This window comes from Galleria mellonella, unplaced genomic scaffold, assembly GCF_026898425.1.
Source record: "Galleria mellonella isolate WM207_F2 unplaced genomic scaffold, CSIRO_AGI_GalMel_v1 utg171, whole genome shotgun sequence".
Classification (NCBI taxonomy): Eukaryota; Metazoa; Arthropoda; class Insecta; order Lepidoptera; family Pyralidae; genus Galleria; species Galleria mellonella.
In genome coordinates this window covers 2,186,888-2,206,677 of record NW_026442014.1, presented here as the reverse complement: position 1 = coordinate 2,206,677, position 19,790 = coordinate 2,186,888, and the positions used below count along the sequence as shown (strand labels likewise).

The window sequence follows — 19,790 nt, the reverse complement described above, 5'->3', positions numbered from 1 at the left end:
TCCCCAATGGTAACCACGCGTGGCAGGCGGGTTGGCAACTGCTGTAAGCTTTGATGAGCTTTTGAAAGGGACACTACTGTTCATCTTTTAACCCTTAAGTTTTCTTAGTCGCTTCTTACGACACCCACGGGAAAGGAGAGGACATTTCTTATAGGCATATGTTCCTTATAGCACATCTATTATTTTTATTTAAATTCAATTTTAATTTGAATATATGTATAAATTTTTGTATAAAATACGCTTGGGTACCTCTGCAACACTTATTTTTTTACCGGCTAATGCTTCGGAAACTTCGGAAATAAAGAAGTAGGCATATAGGTACTATTTACCTGCAAAATTTTTCACCGCGCAAAATTTTCACTTGATAGTGTATTTAAATAAGTAAAAGTGCCGCATACATGATTATGTTTTAGTTTGAAGATTGATTGAACATAGATGTGAAATTACAGGTAAAATATTGTAGTCCTGAGAAATGGTAATGCGTGATTTATGTTTATGTTTACAAACGACGATTACCGCTTTGTATCAGGTCGAGCTGCTTGATTGCATGTTTTTTTTCTTTTTATAAAAATATTATAATTATTATGAGCGTCACTTCTTTATACTTTATTTATTGTGCCACTTAGCTGCTATATTTTATCGTTTTTCCGCTGCATTTGTACTGTTGCAGTAAAAAGTAAATAAATAAAACTAATAATACAAAATAAATTAATTCTACTTATTGATTCGGTTCAATGAACTCGATTATTATTAAATCCAGTGTCAAAGTAAGTAAGTGCAGATATTTATAATTTCAGAAGAATTTCAGCAACAAAATTTAAAAAAAGTTTTGTACAAATTGCTTTCATAACTGAGAATTAAATTTAATTTAAAATAACTTTATTGACCAAAATAAAATAAGGTACAAAAGACATAATGTTAGTAGCATTCTTTACTAGTCAACCTTTGGGATGAACAGAATATCACGAACGTGGTACTTCATTATTGGAAAGAAAATAACAACTAATAATGTATATCTATACAAAATAAATAATACATATATAATAAACAATATAATGCAATGACACTTCCATACTACACATTATTAGCGTAGATCAAAATTACATATCGATAATTGTAAGAAATAAGGGGGAAGGGATTGTTAGTAATGCGGACTACCTAAATATACCCTTTCAGGTCGACCTTTACATGGTCTCTCTGGAAAACACCGCGTTGAATTCCAAGTGTATTCATTCATGATGCGCTAACTGACTTAATTGACTACCTTTTCATCCTCACCTGTCATCCCTCACTGGTGTTCTGCCAGTGCCCAGCCCGTTAGCGCAGGCGGGATTACCATTCCATTATCATCCATTAAAATAAAAAAAATTAAAACTAAGAAATAGTGACAATTTGGTTTAATGTAAGGGACAAACTGTTAATTTTAAACCGTTTAATAGTGACGCCTTGGATTGCTAGGTTTTCTCGATCGTCTATCATTGACAATGTGTTTAGACTTCTATGCATGAAATTCTTAGTAGCTATTTAATGAAAGGTATATTGTTGTTTGTCTGTTTTTTTTTATACAACTTAGAATGGCAAACAAGCTGACGGTCCACCTAATGGAAAGTGGTAACCGTCGCCTATAGACATGAGCTGTACCATGGACTTAACAGAGTATACTGTTTCGCCCATGATACCGCCCCATGCGTTGCCATTTCTGAGGACTCAGGTGTTATTCGTCTGTACCCAGTAAAGTCACGCCAAATCCCACCCTTCAAACCGAAACATAGCCATGCAAATACAACTGCATCACGGTTTTATTGACAGATAATGTATGGTTAAATAATTTACTCTTAAACTGATTGAGAATGTAAAATTTTTTTAGACCATGTGTCGACCTCGATCGTGTGACTAGTTAAACAATATTTAAACAAGTAATTTGAAATGCTTATATTTGTATATTGTTTCAGGCCCTACTGTTCTCTAAAACTATGCAATAGTATAAAAATAACGATCTACTCTATTGTAAACAAATAATGTTAACACACATCGACAATCTTATATCATTTTCATTTGTATGATATAAGATAGTCAATTTTAATTGTAAATGTACATTTAATGTTTTTTTAGTTTCTGCTATCTTAGTTTCCTATTATTTTCTGTGTCCTCAGCCGGAGCGTCTCTTCTTCTGAATAGCCTCAAAGTCATCACAATGGTAGTTGTTGCTAAAGTTATTGCTAACACAATAGTACCTGACGAAATATGACCATCATTGAAGTCGAAAAGTTCGGCTACTAAAGCCACCGGTCTCAGTATCTTTACTACCGGTTCACATCCAGATTCCCTGACATACTTCGCCCATGTTCTGTTTGCAAAACTTAATTCTCTAGGTTTCATGAATGGTCTTCTACCCGGAACTGTTTTGTTGATAGGTAAAGACATGTTACGTAGCTGTGTCTCATTGTAATGACAATATAAATGCTTCTTCTTCTTGTTTCCTTTTACCACTATATCCCTCTCTGCACTTTTAGCTCCAATAAGAACGTCTAAATTACCTTTAATCATGTTCGCCCAATCCCACATTTCAGCGATTTTACAATCGCAAACGAATGGATTGCCAATTAAATTTAAAGAGTGTAGTTTTGGATTGTTAACAAACACTTGAGGGTCGATAGTTGTTAAATTATTATTACTCAAGTTTATCTTTTCTAGCTGATGTAATCTTTCTAAAAATGAGAGACTATCATATTCAGATTTTATTCTGTTACCAGCCAAATTTAATTCTGTCAGATTTTCTGTATTTTTAAATGCATCGGCGTTAAGAGAAGTGATATTGCAGTTGCTTAAATCAAGTATCGTGACTTGGGATAGCTGTTTCGGAAACACGGGACCTGAGTCAGGAATAACTAATGGATTGCCACCTAGACGTATCTCTCTTAAGTCCATATAAGTTAAATTTTTAAAGAAAACGTTAGCATTTAGTGGCCTTTTTAATCCACAGAGTTCCAGTTCTAAAGTAGTCAGTTGCGTTAAGTTACCGAAAAGTCCCGCTTCAAGCGACAACAGATCATTACCTGATAACACAAGCCGTTTCATTGATGTCATTTTGGAAAAACTGTCTGGTCCTATATAAGATAGATTACTATAACCCATATTTAAATATTCCAATTTTTCCAATGGAGCAAGGAGTTTAGTGAACACATTCACTAGTGGATTATGAGATATATCTAGTTCTTGCAAATTATCAAAAACATTAAAATTGTCAGGAAGGTTACGTAGGCCACAGTTGCTCAAAAACAATCTTTCTAATTTCGGCAGTGGCTCTAACGCTTCCTGTAAGTCAGGTGCAAATAGTGGATTACCAGAAAGATATAGGCTTTTCAATCTACTCGCGTTAGCAAATGCTTCACCTGAAATCGGTCCCTGTATTTTACAATTTGATAAATCCAATAATTCTAAATGATCAACACTGCTGCCTAATATGGCAGCAACATCTAAATCACGTAATTCGTTATCCGCCAAAATTAATGTGACTAAATTTGTGCAGTTGGAGAATGTGTCTTCAGACAACGATGTTATTCCAGATTTTCTTAAATTCAAATATTCAAGTCGTATCATCTTCCCTAACAATTCTGGCCAGTTTGTGTTACTGAGTTGATTTCCCGCTAATTCTAAATTCTTCAAGTTGATGGATGTGGAGAACACGCTTTCAGAAATAGTGGTTAGTTTACAATCATTAAGTTTTAAAGTTTCCAGACTGGTGAGAACATCAAATACACTACCATCTAGTGTTTTCAATGGATTGTTAGATAGATCAACTGTCGTTAAAGAAGTTAAATTGTCGAAAAACTGTGGGTTTATTTCCGATAAATTGCATGAGCTGATATCAAGATATTGCAAAGTAGTGGAGATTAGGAATGGTCCGTCCACTACACTTATGGGATTGTCTTGTAGTTCCACATTTAGAAGACCACGGGAATCCCTGTAATGAAATAAAAAGGAATCATTATAAAAGCGTGCATAGGTACATGACAAAAATGATGGAAATAAGGTATACAATTTAAGACAAGTTACTTCTTCTAGTTCATGATTATTTGTCAGTAATGATAACTCTACGTAACTAGTCTTTGCACAGAACAATATAAAATAATGAAGTTATTAGATTTCTATTGTCCTTTCTGTCGAATATCATTGTATGTACTTCATTTCTGCATAAAAGAACCAAGAAAACAGTATTCTAGGCGGTAAATTCAATTTGCATTCGTTGTAAGACCATTATCTAATATCGGCATCGCGAGTTAACGTCAATTTGTCGCGTTCTGCCGTACTAGCGAGCATAACAAGTTCAAAAGTAATTGGAACAATTTTGTCATCAGAGGCATTGTGCGTAAAGGAACGAATGTCAGAATCATCATATAAACATTGAACGCTCGTGGGAAAAAATATTTATAGTGTGAGGTAAATAGTGAGTCATGCACAGTTTTGTCATTGATGTTTGGGTTTCCTATTTATTTATATTATATATTGAGATGTCATATCACATTCGCTGTTTTCCCTAGAAATATTGTGGTCAATTCGTCACAATGAGATAACTGACAGGACCTATCATCTCTCACTGGTACTCTACTAGCGTAAACCAGCACAGGCGCGGTATTTCATTACCATCCTAATAATATTATTAACGCGAAAGTTTGTAATCTTTGTTATTCTTTCATGCAATAACCACTGAACGGATTTTAATGAAATTTGTTACACAGATAAGTTATATATTATTATTACACTTTGGACAAGGATAGCCAAAAACAGAATAGAATGGAGGACTCTGGAGGAGGCCTTTGTCTTTGGACAAGAGAGGGGTGACAGAACAGTTACTGATTGAATATTAATTACATTGAATTGTTTATTATGTTACTTTTTTAATAAAGCATTATATATATATATATATATATATATATAAGGTCGCCCATTGTTTTCTCATTGTGATTATATCTTGTAATTATTTATATTTATAATAAGTTTACTATTGTAATCTTTTGGAGGAAACAATAAAGAGTATCTATATATATATATATATATATATATATATATATATATATATATATATATATATATATATGTATATATATGTATATGTATATAGTTATTATAGTTAGCTGAATGGAGACCATTTTGGTCGCGTAATTCCTAATTACGTAAAAGTTTATTTTTGTATTTCCTTTTTCTTTAATTTAATAATAGTTTATGTTTTAACTATTATTGATATGATCATCATCATCATCATATCATTCTGACTGTCCACAGCTGAACATAAGTCTCCCCCTAGGGGGGGTTTTGCCAGTAGTTTCCACGCTTGGCAGGTGGATTGGCAACCGTAGTTAGACTTTGGAGATGTTTTAAGAGGGACGCTGTTGCCCATCCCTCAAAGGAAAGGAAGGGGTGGCCTATTCTACACCGGGACTACACGGGATGTTATTAATATGCGTTAAATAAATATTTTTCTTTTTTTTTTCATTTCTAATTTAGCACATATCGTCATAGCCGTAGAATATTGACGGATCTATATATGTAATCTTTGTCAGATCCGTCAGTATTCTACGACTATGACGATATGATATTTTTAGTACTTATTCAAGCGAGCAAAGCCTCAGGTTATAGCTAGTCCATTAATAAAAACATCACGGTTCATGCGTGCGGTTCATGGTTTCTATTTTGATTACAAAAAGATTGTAAACATGGATCGCTAATTTTACGGTAATAATGGTCTGTTTGTTCATCACGACTTCGGTGATTACAAACAAAAGGTACGAGCTATTCGATTTGTAGCGGCATTACTAAACGCAAATTAGATCGTAACTTAATTAATGATTTCGTTGGGGGCATTAACCTATTTTGACGTTTGACCTTGACCTTGATTATATAAATATAGGTACAGTTTCAAATTAAAATCATCAGTATCCTTTTATGAGAAGATTTTTTTTATGCAACTTAGAATAGCAAACAAGCTGATGGTCCACTTGATGGAAAGTGGTTATCGTCGCCTATAGACATAATGAACAGAACCATAGACAATACAGAATACAATGTGATGATAGATATGAGCAGTTCTATGGACACAACAGAAACATACTGTTTCGCCCATATAACCCCTTATACGTTACCATTCCTGAGGACTAAGGTGTTATTTCTCTGTACCTTGTAAATTCACTTAAATTTCAAAATCAGATTTTACGAATACAAGTTAACTTTTTTCTCAAAAAAAAAAAGGTTGTTTCGACCAAAGTTTTTTTTAGAAAAATGTTCAGTTTCACTTCCTGGATGTTAATTATTTAGATTTCATGTTACATGTACAATAATTGCCACATAATTATGGTAATTAATTTGTCGAGTCCTAATGCTATCCTGCGTCATGGGAAACCAAACAATTAATATTCGGGAGCACAATCCATAAAACTCAGAATCAGAACTATTTTAGTTAGATAGTTCTTTATTTTAACCGACTTCAAAAAGAAGGTACTAATTCTTTCAGTTCTAAACCGATTTGAAAAATTCTCTTTTTATCTGAAAGTATAGTACTTTATTATATTTATAAATTTTATCAAAATCGGTTCAATAGTTTAGTTTTTGATTCGAAATCTGTCATATTTATGTTCGGGTTCTTTTTTGTCGGACACAATCTTTAATTATTGAATCTTTAATAATTACATCATCATCTTCTTGTAATCTCAAATGAAACAACACCAGAGGGAGACTTTGTACAAAATCGTTTGCTTGGGCACCTCTGCCCCATTCGTGTTTCTACCGTGAAGCAGTTGTGTTTGCATGGCTGTGTTTCGGTTTGAAGGGTGGGATATGGCATGAATTTACTGGGTACAGAGGAATAACACTTGAATCTTCAGGAATGGCAACGCATGGGCACGCACACAACGGATCATGTGCGAAACAGTATACTCTGTTGTGTCCATGGTACTGCCCATGTCTATAGGCGACGGTTACCACTTTCCATCAGGTGGGCCGTCAGCTTGTTTGCCATTCTAAGTTGAATAAAAAAAAACATTATTCAGTATTTATAGTATAGTATTTTTTATTTCATTAAGAGGTAAATTAGAAAACTGCAAAATTATTCATAGTAACTGTTTATTTATATTAGTGCGAGCATTGCGTCTGAGCATCTTCCGCTAGATTAGCAAAATATATTTTTTGCCTTACCACGATTTACTGGACTAACTGGCCACCCCTGATATAGAGTGTCTTATGTGCTAAGCTAGGATATAATCTATTTGTATACTAAATTTCATTAAACAAAGTATATTCATACATCCATCGTTACAAATTATTAATACTGTCCTGAGCGAACACAGAGACAAAATGGTTTATAAATACGATAATAATGTAATATATATATATATATATCGTTTAGGTAATTAATGCTCCTTTCCACCCAAGGTTAAATGAAAGAGAACTCCTACAGAGTCATGCTTGCCTGTTGTACGAGTACATCTTTATATAAATCAATCAATACATACTATATAATAAAATCGTAACTGGTCTCTGTCTGTACATGGAAGATATATACGAAAAACTACCCCCTACAGTAGTTTTTCGTAGCTTTATGAATACAATAGAACCCAAAACAATAATTTTTAGAATTTTTGTCTGTTTGTCATTCTGTTTGTACATTTGTGCAGGCTAATCTCAGAAACAGCTTAACCGATTTGAATGCGGTTTTCAATAACGCAACGCGTTTTGCTCCACTTAATATTGAGTGTTTGTTTTATTTCAATCGGTTCATAAATAAAAAAACTTATATCAATCTAAAGAATCACGTATAAAATGCTATAAAATCAGATTAATTGGCTGAAACTTTTTTTTACTATACGAGTATGTATTGATTTTCGTAAATTCTGTCTACTCGTGCGAAGCTGGGTCGGATCGCTAGTATAGACTATAACTATGTAATTTTTGTGTACAACAAAGTATAAATAAATAAATAAACAATCTGTATGTAAATACTTACAAGAAGGCCTCCGGATCAACGTAACTGATGTTGTTCCCTGATAAATCCACGTCAATAAGGTACTCTAAACCTTTAAAAGCCTCTCTGTCCACTCTCGTGAGACGGTTATTAGCAATCTGCAGTCGCCGCATCTTGATATCACCAGGGAACGCCTTTAGTGTCGTTATGTTATTGCCGTTAAGATCCAAAATGTATACACTCATACTGAGCTCGTCATATGGAATTTCGGTCAGGTTGCTCTCTGAGCAATCCGTTACCCAATTGATTCTGAAATAGTGACAGTCGCACTCATCGGGACATTCCAGCTCGAAACTCTCTCCGTTGAAGCCGTAAGTGAAGGTAATCGGTATAAAGATAAATGCAAGCAGCGAAAACCGTTCCATATTCAAGCAGATGTTCTTCATAGATCCGTCTTAAAACCCATATTAGCGGAGTCTGTAAAGAAAATAAGATCTTGTTTAGTAAACATGGCGATGTATTGATCGTATCATGATGTATTGATTAGAAGGTAGATTATGCTGGGATCGTTAATTAAAACGGTAAACATTAGCAGGGACGTGCGAAATGGTATTCGTTTTATAACCTCGTAAATGTACCGGTACCCTGACCTTGTAAACATGGATTTATTGGCAACTAGCTTTTACCGTCGACTTCGTCCGTGTGAACGAGTTATGTTTTTTTTTTTTAATGGGCGAAAATGGTATGGTAACCCCGCCTGCGCTAACGGCATACGCTGGCGGAGCACCAGTGAAGGGTGATAGATGAGAATGAAAACAGGCTAGTTAGCCCATCATGATAAATTCATCAGGAATTAACCATGACAGTTTCCAGGGAGAACCGCAAGGAGGTCGACCTGGTTGGGTATAGTGCTAGCAATGGGATTCTCAGTCTTCATTACTAACAATCCCTTTCCCCCCGGATTATGTTTATTGATCAGGACAAAAGGTAGCCCTATATCCTTCTTCATCCCAAATATTATGTGTATGCCATATTCCGTCCTATCGGTTTTGGCATAGAATGGGCCACCATTTCCATTCCCGTGGGTGTCTTAAGAGGCAATTAAGGGAGCTTATGGTGGAGGGTTGGGCAGCAGCTTTCCTCTTAAAACATCTCCAGTCTAACTGCGGTTGCCAATTCGCCTGCCAAGCGTGGCAACTGCCGGTAAAACCACTCAATGTGGAGGCTTATGTTCAGCAGTGGACAGTTAAACCAAATACCAAATTTCACAGTGATTGTTTAAGTCGTTAAAGCGCTATAAGGTAATAAAGAAACTCATTTACACATTTATAAATATTTGTAAGGATTATCAATAATAATGGCTCTAATAAATAAAAAAAAATCTGCTTATGTAAGATAAAAAAATATGTAAACTGTAATTTATCAAGGGTCGAATGAAACACGAACTTGATTTCAAAATCACAAAAAAAAGCTCTTTTTGAAAGGTTTTATTAGAGAAAATTAACATCACATCGGTTTGTTGTGGTTGTACGTTAGTCAGGAGCCAGACCACGTGAGTTGTATCTCGAATTAAAAGGGGCATTGTGTAATCTGGAGTGGAGTCGACAATAAGAGTAATAGCCGTCATCCTGTATGTGCCACTAGCTGCAGCCAGTTAGAAGTTTCCAGAAAGATTGAGACGTTAGCCCGGGCGAGTACATGTTCGTGAAATGGTTTTTTTTATCGCGTATTATTATTAATAGCTTAGGTTTTGTTTTGTTTTTTTTTTTTTAATAATATATAGCCCATGGTATGCGCTGATACAGCTTTCTTTAGCTGAAAGAATATTTTTTAAATCTGTTAAGTATTTTTAAAATGAATCTATTACAAACAAAAAATTAAATCTTTTCTCTTTATATTATTAATTTAGATATAACCGACTTTTGGAAGTTCAAAGAACTAGACATTGCAATAGGTAGGTACTTGTACATCTACTTATTCAAATTTCGATTATTAAAAATTAAATCTGATTGAGGAAGATGCGTCCATAATGCGAGGTCAGCAGCCATATTGTTATTACCGCGCCAAGTCGTGTATGTACTGTAAACGAATGTAGTGTGGATATGACCGTGGAAAACGGATAACTCTCTTTAGATTTACCAGAGGGAGACTTTGTACAAAAGTCGATTGCTTGGGTACCTCTGTCCCATTCGTGTTTCAACCGTGAAGCAGTTGTGTTTGCATGGCTGTGTTTCGGTTTGAAGGGTGGGATATGGCGTGAATTTACTGGGTACAGAGGAATAACACCTGAGTCCTCAGGAATGGCAACGCATGGGGGTATCATGGGCGAAACAGTATACTCTGTTATGTCCATGGTACTGCTCATGTCTATAGGCGACGGTTACCACTTTCCATCAGATGGGCCGTCAGCTTGTTTGCCATTCTAAGTTCTATAAAAAAAAAAAAAGATTTCTACTTTTAAAAGACGTATTTCATTTCTTATCGACTTCCAAATTTTCTCCTTTCTTAATTTACGTTGAAATACTAGTGAGAGATAAATCTGGTTAATTTATTTAGAATTAACCACGATGACTACTAATAGAGACCGCGTTGAGGACAACTTGAGGGTTTAATGACTGCAATGAGGCAGCCCCTGTTAGAAAGTCTCTTCCTTCAAGAATAAGAAGGTTTTCAAGGGAAACCTCGTGGAGGTTACTCCGGGGTATATCGCTGGCAATTGGGCCATCTTTTTTTTTAATAGTGACAATGGAATGGTGAGCCCGCTGGTATATGCTGGTGGGGCACCAGTGGGAGATGGTAGGTGAGGATGAATACATGCAGTTATCCCATTGTTGTAAATTCCACAAAAATTAATCACGACGGTTTCCAGGTAAAACCTATCTGATAAGGTATATTGCTAGTAATGGGTTCGTTAGACTCTTTTATCACTAATCCGTCCTTACACTCATAACTCGATGTTAGTTTCATTTAATAAAAAGAAGAACAGTTAATTATTATAATAATACTAGCTGACCCCGTAAACGTTGTTTTACCACTTATTGCGAAATATAAAAATCGCAATTAAAATACAGGGGTTGATCGTAAAACGATGAAAATTTTAAGTTGTATGTATTTTTCAATGCTAAATCATAATAAAATAAAAATGGAAAAAATTGTCAAAAAAAATAAAAAAAATAAAATTTTGGGGAGGGTCACTCTTATCATTGACGGGTATGAAACATAGATGTTGGCCGATTCTCAGACCTACCCGATATGCACACAAAATTTCATAAAAATCGGTAAAGCCGTTTCGGAGGAGTTTGGTAACAAACACCGTGACACGAGAATTTTATATATAAGATATACCATATTTGCGTTTCTCTATAAATATACTTGTTGTTCGACTATTTCGGGAATCCATAATTATAGTTTTTTTTTTTACAACACAGGTGACAAACGAGTACGCGGCTCACCTGGTGGTAAGTGACTACCGCCGCCAAGTCTATCGAATTTATATCGGCGATTGGTTGATTTTTTCGTAATACACTGATCGCGCGTAGTACTTTCGATCGAACAGCTATTAGTCGTAGGTGGAAAGATTTCGTATAATATATTAGGTTTATACCATATTAGGTTCTATTTTAGTGTTACCGTAAGTTCGTTTTGTATGCGTTATGTGGTGATGAATTTTTTGTGTGTCACTCATTATTTTTTTTATTGGTGGGCACCGGGCAATTCTGTGGGCCCCTTTAAATACGCCAATCATTTATATTTAGGAGCTAGCACAGAATATGCAAGGTGTAGTAGGAGTGGTTTGGTTAAATCTGCCGTAAAACCAGTAAACACTAGATTTTGCCAGTCGATAAATACGACTGATTTACCATGTAATCAAAATTACGCTCAGTGGAATTTTTGGGAGAAACCCACATTCAAAAGTAGGTGGATGTATTTTTTTTTTATAAATACATGGGATTCACATTAGTCCTAATTCTTCGTCGTACTGGTCAAATCCGAAAAATAAAAGAACATCAACAAAAAATATAAAGAAAAACTTATAGTTAAATAAATTTAGCTTTTTTTTTATACTACTTAGAATGGCAAACAAGCTGACGGCCCACCTGATGGAAACTGGTAACCGTCGCCTATAGACATGAGCAGTACTATGGACATAACAGAGTATACTGTTTCGCCCATGATACTCCTCATGCGTTGCCATTCCTGAGGACTCAGATGTTATTCCTGTGTACCCTGTAAATTCACGCCATATCCCACCCTTTAAACCGAAACACAGCCATGCAAACACAATTGCTTCACGGTAGAAACACGAATGGGACAGAGGTAGCCAAGCAATCGACTTTTGTACAACGTCTCCCTCTGGTAAAATTCAAGATTCATTAACAATTTTAACAAACAATTATTACAAGTATAACAAACATTAGATGGTAGTCAGGCGCGTTTTGCTGACTATTGTCGTTGTGGCGAACGTAACACTCTATGTGCCCCTAATTTGTCGCATTCAACATAATACAAATAATATAGAGACGTTTACTTTGAAGATTACCATCCTTGTCACGGTAAGAAATTGCCTATATATATTTGTATGTTTGTTTATTTGTATTCCATAATGTTACAATCTACTGACATAATACGAGTATTATTATAGTGAGCATTATGAATTCTGTCGGGCGTAGCAAGTAACGATTAGAGAGATGGCTTTAATGTATTTTTTTAAAACAAGTATAATTCGTGAATTATCTTATAGAATATCAACAATAAATTTTACTGTTATTTATATGAAACAATTTATTAATAATTAGAATAGATTAAGTATACGATTATTAGGAAATTAAATTAATTTAATAATACCCTTAGATATTAAGACATTGTTGTGTACGCGATTATTTACATAATGAGATGAAAAAAAACATACGACCCGCTTGATGGTAAGCTGTTATCGTATTCTAAGTATGCTTGTAACATCAGAAGCATTGTTACGTTAACAACTCTAAAGAAAACTCTTTAGGTACCCCTTTTTTTTAAAAAAAAATCCGTACTGTAATTTCTTGGGAAAAATCAATTTTTTTTTGTTAAATGTAAATTAGTGTTAGTCACGTTAAAGCCTATGTAAGTAGGTACATAGTATTTGTAAATACAACGGCATACGAGTAATGCGTGTATTTCATGTTCTAACGAACAAAAACAATAAAAAAACAAGCGATGTTTATCATTGTGGTATAGCTAAGCTCTTTAGGCATAAGTTAATGTAGTATACATTCTATAGAAATATAATGTTTTTATATGCTTAGAATCAGGTGTTATACAGGTACCACGCTGCGATGTCAACATCGCATTTTATAATTTAACCAGAAGTACAAAAATTTTGGTGTCACTGAGACGTGACGCAAGCCGCGAGGTCACAATTGTCCTCTTTCCGGACCGGTGCATACGATAAATAAATACTTACATGTGTATTGTTGAAGCAACGTGCTCCCCACTCGGTCACAAACTGTCTACTGCGAACGAATCCACTGAACGACGCCTGATGTGCCTCATAACGCCTAGCCACTCAATGATACTGTACTTAGTATGTATACTTATTATAGGACTTGAACTGAGAAATCGATAGGACCTACTGCTGCTACTGTGAATACTCCGAAATCTAAGTATTAATGCATAGATATTGATTATTTTCTTTCCAGTATACGTTGTTTTTGTTATAAGCAATTTACAAGAACTTTACAAATTTTCCTAATAAACACCTGAAAGGTGAAACTAAAGTTAAGGTTAAAGTTCTATGTATATAATAACTAATAACATTAATCCCACCAAATTGAACAAAGGTTGTTTTCTACAATATAACACATATTATACAAAGATAAGTAGTTACAGGTATTTTTAGCTGTTACAGAAAAGAAAAATATAGTGTAAAATCATATATTCAAATCATCCTAATACGTATTGCTATAATAAACAAGTAGGCGCTAAAGTTTTAATGGTGTTTAAATTCTGGATAGACGAATTTCTTTGTAATGGCAAAGGGTTTAAATATTTAACAACGCAACGTCTCGTCAGCAGACGGGTCGTCTTATACTTTTCATATTTTGTTACACAATTACTTATTTGTGTGATGATAGTTATTTTAAATCGATATGATCTACATCTCACTGATGATTCGTCTTGTATTATTCAAAGTAGGGAGTTACCCTAATAAGTATATTATACTTGCTATAGTTTATAACTCGTATATAATGTGTGAGATTATTTCAAAAGAAGAATGTGATAAAACAATAATTATGGACTTTTAATTAAATGACTTCAGCGTATATTTTATAGTAGCAAGACAGCAAAAAATCATCATCATCATGTAGCTTTACAGGATAATTGAGAATAATTTTAGACAAATGTATAATAATAATTATCTTGATTTTGTATATTGCTAGTAATTATGTATGGCTGTATGATTGTAGATTCGTTGCTTTATTTCAATAAATTAGCACAAAATGACATACTGACTTCTCTGACAGATATCAAAAATTCCAGACAATTTATCATATTGAAGACTAGGCAGCATGGTCTCCGACCTTAACCTGTTCCACAACGGAACAAACGTTAAAAAAAAGATATCAAAATGTCAATGTCAAATCAAACAAAAAATATTTACAATTACGATTTGTAAATTGCACAATTTATAGTATTTTTGCGTTAAATATAAAAAATAACAATGGCACAAAACGAAGCTGGTCAATGTACAGACGAGGAGCCACTAAAACAAGTGTTTGATAATGCCATGAAACTGTATGATACTATTGAAAATGGTAATGAAGCGACAAATAGCGACCCGGTACAGGTATGAAATGTTTTTGCTGATTACTGGATTTATGTACTCCTACGTTAAGTTCTAAGGATTAGAGTTATCAAACTGATGACAATTATTATAGTTCTATGTATATTAAGTTGATAGTTATTGATTTTTTTACTCTTGGATGGCAAATTTGAATTAAGTTGCTAATGTTTTGGTTTGGATTTTAAAAGGTTTCTAAGGCTCCATGATTTAGTAATGGAGCCTATGGCACGTCACATACTTATTTATTTAACCATTAAATATTTGTTTTTAACTATGGTAATGGGAAGAAATGATATTTTTCAGATGAGCATCAAAGCAGCTATATCAAAGTTTGAGAAGGCAACTAATTTGGTGTCCATGCTGGGTTTGTTCAGTAGAAACGAAAGCCTTGAGGAGTTGCCTACAGAGACACTACAGTACCTCTTACTGCCAGCATTGCTAGGAACATTGAATTTGAAATTATGTGGCCAGCCACGAAAAGATATAATTAATGTTGCTGAAATTTACTTTAGGTTAAATTATTAATTTTTTAACATTGCTTTTGCTACATATTTATCATTTTTTGCAGTGATTGCTAAATTATTATTATATATTTGTTATATTTTATATATATATATATATACATATATATATATATATATATATATATATATATATATATATATATATATATATATTTTAAATTCTTTATTTGCTTCTGTTTACCTGTAAAGTCAGATATTAGTAAGGATTAAAGTGATAAATCTGAAAGTGAGTTTATTTGTTGCCTCTTGATTCTTTAACAGCTCAATCAATTATTATAAATATGGCATAGACTTAGTATTTGTAAATGAGAAGGAATTAGGCTTTTTTTTAGTCAATAAATATATCTTAGCCACATAGACAGTGTTATTAGTAAAAACTAGTAAACAAATAATTTATTATGTTTGTTTCCAGAGATTTTCTCCAGAGATGCAAAGATTATGGTGTAACAGATGTTGAAGTTCCACAGATTAGTGATAACAGTCAGGGCACAGTCTCCAGGCCGCAGAGTGAACAAGCTAAGATTGCTAATATGGTTAGTGAAGTATTTATGAGCTTTAATGAAGAAAAATTACTTAGGTCAAATAAAAGATGTCAGGTCATATAACAGCCTGTCTGACGGTAAACAGAGTTAGTGTAGCCTATGGACGCCTGTAGCACCAAAGCTGTCATACACACATTGCCAACCCTTAAGAAAATGTATGGTCTAAGACAGCTAACAGGAGAATGATAGAGATGAATTAGTTGCTATTGTTTAATAATTATTACCTATTATTACTATTATAGTCCCGATTTTTGATGACAATATCATACAATGATTGATATATTGATAAATGCTTGTTTTCTTGAATTGTTTCAATATTAATTATGAATCCTATGGGTCAAAATATGATTTGAATGTGTATTTGTTATTTTACAAATGGTTAATTATGGATGCAATTGTGATTTGCCATTATTGGTATAACTAAAGGACATTAGAAGTTTTCAAGTTGTTACAGTTACCAATAGGTAATATATTAAATTGTAGTATATTAAATGTTCCATTTCAGGTACTGTCAAGAGAAGCCAAAATCAAAAGGTACAAAGAGCAAAAGGAGCTCAAAGACAAGTTGAGCACACTATCAAAATCTATGTCCTCGCCCAATGTGGATGATGAGACCAAACGGGAGTATTTCACAACCCTGCTACTCAATTATGTCAATCAAGCATTGGATGAGTTGAGCAGTATTGAGCAAGAGAAGCCTATACTTGAGTATATGGCTAAACATGCTGGAGGTTGGTTTAATTGTATTAGTGCTAGTTGTATCAAGAGTCCTTTGTCTGCATGAGTCACTATATAGTGTGTTCTATGTGCCAAGTTAGAATATAACCTACTTGTGTGCAGAGTTTTATTCAAATCCAATCAGTAGTTTTTGTGTGAAAATATAATATTTAATTTTTATTTAGTTCATATCAATCATAAACACTTTCACATTTATAATAGAAGGCGGGGGGGAAAAGGGAGTAATGGAGACTGAGAATCCCATTGCTAGCAATACACCCAACCAGGTCGACCTCCTCGCGGTTCTCCCTGGAAACTATCATGGTTAATTCCTGATGAATTCATCATGATGGGCTAACTGGTCTGTTTTCGTTTTCATCTATCACCCTTCACTGGTGCTCCGACAGCGTATCCCGTTAGCACAGGCGGAGTTACCATACCATTTTCACCCATCAAAAAAAATAGTAGTAAGGCTGGGGAAAAGGGTTTGTTAGCAATGGAGTTTGACAGTCTCATTGCTAGCAATATGCCCTATCAGGTAGACCTCCACATGGTTCCCCCTGGTAACTATTGTGAACATTTTTTGTTGAATTTGTCATGATGGGCTAACTGACCTGCTTCATCCTCATTTATCATCCATCACTGGTACCTCGCTAGTGTATACCGATAGCACAGGCAGGGTAACCATTCCATTATCATCCATTAAAAAAAATAGTATTAAGGCTTTTATATATTTATGTATCATCCATCATCATCAGGTGACTTGCTTTTTTTGACTTTAGCTTCTTTTGCACTAGTGTATTGTATTTTAGTTGCCGTTTACGACAACCTCGGGATGGTCAATTGTCTTAGTCACATGAAATGTAGTAGTATTCATATTTTTTTTATTTTAAAACGTGGCAAAAAGCTTTTTGAGGTGGCAAGGATCAGCAATGCGTTAGTCTCTGCAGTTTCATTCATGCATATGTCATTTTACATATATATCAATAGTAAAAAACTATTGAAATTATAGTTTTTTTTTTAATATCAAAATGGAGGTTTTAACGTTTATTTTTTTTCACAGAGCCAAAACCAATGAAAGATAAACCTCGAGCGCCTCCGTTAAAACCTGTTATTATCACACGCGATGCGATACAGAAAGCGGTGTATGGAGCAGGATATCCATCTCTACCTACCATGACTGTGGAAGAGTTCTACGACCAGAGGGTCAGAGATGGTGTGTTTCCTGGGAATGGCACAAACATACCGCACACCACCATACAGAACGCTGAAAATGATCCCGACGAAGCAGAGAAAATTCAAAAGGTATATATATATTTTTTAGATTTTTTTAGTAAAGGACCTTGGGTTTTTCAAAGATTAGTTCAATGCACTGTCTGAGTGAATTTCTTGGCTTTACATTCCCTTTTATTACAAGACATTTCTCATTAAGGCTTAATTCTTGTGCGTAAATAGTTTTTTTACTTTGATCTGTATATTATCGTGATTCTCTCGATAGTAGCTTTCAGGATGTATTTCTTATGTTTAGTAACTTGCATAGGCATTTTTTTAATGGAATGGTAACCCCACCTGCACTAATATTATACGCTGGTGGGGCACCAGTGAGGGATGATAGGTGAGAATGAAAATGCAGGTTAGATAGATCATCGTGATGAATAAATACACCTGGATTTTAGCACGATGGTTTCCAGAGGGTACCACATGGAGGTCGAACTGACGGGGTATATTGCTAGCAATGAGACAAATTGGGAGGGAGGGATTGTTAGTAATGCGGACTGCATTACTAACAATCCCTCCCTCCCAATTTCAGTAATAGTACCTACTACTTTATATACATATTTAACAAAGTAATTATTATGTAATTCCAGGAACATCTAGAAGATGATGACGACCCTGAGGAGTTGCAGAGGAAGCGCAATATGGACGAGTACAAAGATGATCACCGTAGGGGCTGGGGCAATAGATACAACAGGAGTTAACATTACTTATGTTCTGAGCCTGGAGTATTACATATTGACTCACTATATTAGTGCTCATGTTTATTTGCCTTTCTATACATTTTAAATTTATTTACAAGTGTTCATTCGAAGGTTTGACTCGAAAGTAAAATTAGGATGTGCTTATTAATAAGTATTGTTTCTATAAACTAATTAACAAATAAAATGTTAACTATCTTTTCAACCGAATGCAAAAAGGAGGTTTTCAATTCTGTTGTATGTTTTTTTTTTATGTTTATTACCAATTTATTACGTCATTTAAAAACCGATTTGAAAAATTCTTTTTTCATCTAAAAGCATATACTTACATATTGGTTTCATAGACATTTTATAAAAATCTATTAATTAGTTTAGTTTTTAAATAAAAATATTTGTTTTTGTCATAAATGAAGTCTTTTTTTTTTCTGTAACAATCTTATTGAGAGTAACTTGGTAATTAAGCTGGTGCCATATATAATTACCTTCTTACCGTCAAATGTAACGTGTAGTGGTCAAATTAGAACGATGACAGTGTCATGTGGTACACTTGGTCAATGCAGACTGACGGGAGTGGCCAGGAGGAGATTAATTTGTTATTTTAAAGTTAAGTTTACTTTAGTATGACTGAAATCGGTGCCTGAAAATCCTACGATATTGTGCCACGCTGTGGTAAAATGTACAAGCTTTTTTATAATTAAAAAAAGTTTACACGATTGATCAGATGATAGATAGATACTCTTGTTTCCTCCAAAAGATTACAATAGTAAACTCATTATAGATACAAACAAATTACAATAAATAATCACAATGAGAAAACAAATGGGTGATATTATCACCAAAAGCGATCTCTTCCAGGCAACCTTTGGATGGAGAGGAGTAATTATAAACAGTTTGAACTTAATTTAATTATTTAATTTAAATAATCGATTCTATAATTTAATTGGTCTAGTTTTAGATTATATAGACAGAGTGTCTCCACACAAATGCCCCAAAATAATTCATACAATTTGGCGTGCAAAATTTAAAATACATTGAATATATATATATATATATATATATATATATATATATATATATATATATATATATATATATATATATATATATACTACATGAACAATGTTAACAATTTTTATAAAAAAAAATATGTCTAATACACTTTGATGTAAAATTTTCATTTCACAATTTCACATTTGAAAATGTAAAATGCAGCTGTCATATTGAATTCTTAATTAAATTATTGATTTAATGATT

At 33.8% G+C, this 19,790-nt stretch overlaps 2 protein-coding genes across 2 annotated transcripts; one reads left to right on the top strand and one right to left on the bottom strand.

Moving 5' to 3' along the window:
• Window positions 1–1,907: 1,907 nt before the first annotated feature.
• On the bottom strand, window positions 1,908–13,549 carry LOC113518097 (carboxypeptidase N subunit 2-like). The gene is made up of 3 exons (XM_026902864.3): window positions 13,398–13,549; window positions 7,997–8,431; window positions 1,908–3,964 (listed from the first exon to the last, which is right to left on the bottom strand). Exons 2-3 carry the CDS (start codon window positions 8,398–8,400, stop codon window positions 2,119–2,121), a joined length of 2,250 nt encoding a protein of 749 aa, XP_026758665.2. The 5' UTR covers window positions 8,401–8,431; window positions 13,398–13,549; the 3' UTR covers window positions 1,908–2,118.
• Window positions 13,550–14,561: 1,012 nt separating this feature from the next.
• Window positions 14,562–18,944, top strand: LOC113518098 (immunoglobulin-binding protein 1b). Its single transcript, XM_026902865.3, has 6 exons — window positions 14,562–14,780; window positions 15,081–15,289; window positions 15,714–15,834; window positions 16,349–16,574; window positions 17,624–17,865; window positions 18,429–18,944. The coding sequence occupies exons 1-6, from the start codon at window positions 14,655–14,657 to the stop codon at window positions 18,537–18,539; spliced, it is 1,035 nt and encodes a 344-aa protein (XP_026758666.2). The 5' UTR covers window positions 14,562–14,654; the 3' UTR covers window positions 18,540–18,944.
• Window positions 18,945–19,790: the final 846 nt, after the last annotated feature.

Excerpts from the sequence above, each read along its gene's own strand:
- LOC113518098 (XM_026902865.3), top strand. The coding sequence starts at position 14,655 with ATGGCACAAAACGAAGCTGGTCAATGTACAGACGAGGAGCCACTAAAA. Across the intron at positions 16,575-17,623 it reads TATGGCTAAACATGCTGGAG|AGCCAAAACCAATGAAAGAT; the intron begins GTTGGTTTAATT and ends TTTTTTTCACAG. Across the intron at positions 17,866-18,428 it reads AAGCAGAGAAAATTCAAAAG|GAACATCTAGAAGATGATGA; the intron begins GTATATATATAT and ends ATGTAATTCCAG.
- LOC113518097 (XM_026902864.3), bottom strand. The coding sequence starts at position 8,400 with ATGAAGAACATCTGCTTGAATATGGAACGGTTTTCGCTGCTTGCATTT. Across the intron at positions 3,965-7,996 it reads GTTGATCCGGAGGCCTTCTT|GGATTCCCGTGGTCTTCTAA; the intron begins GTAAGTATTTAC and ends ATTTCATTACAG.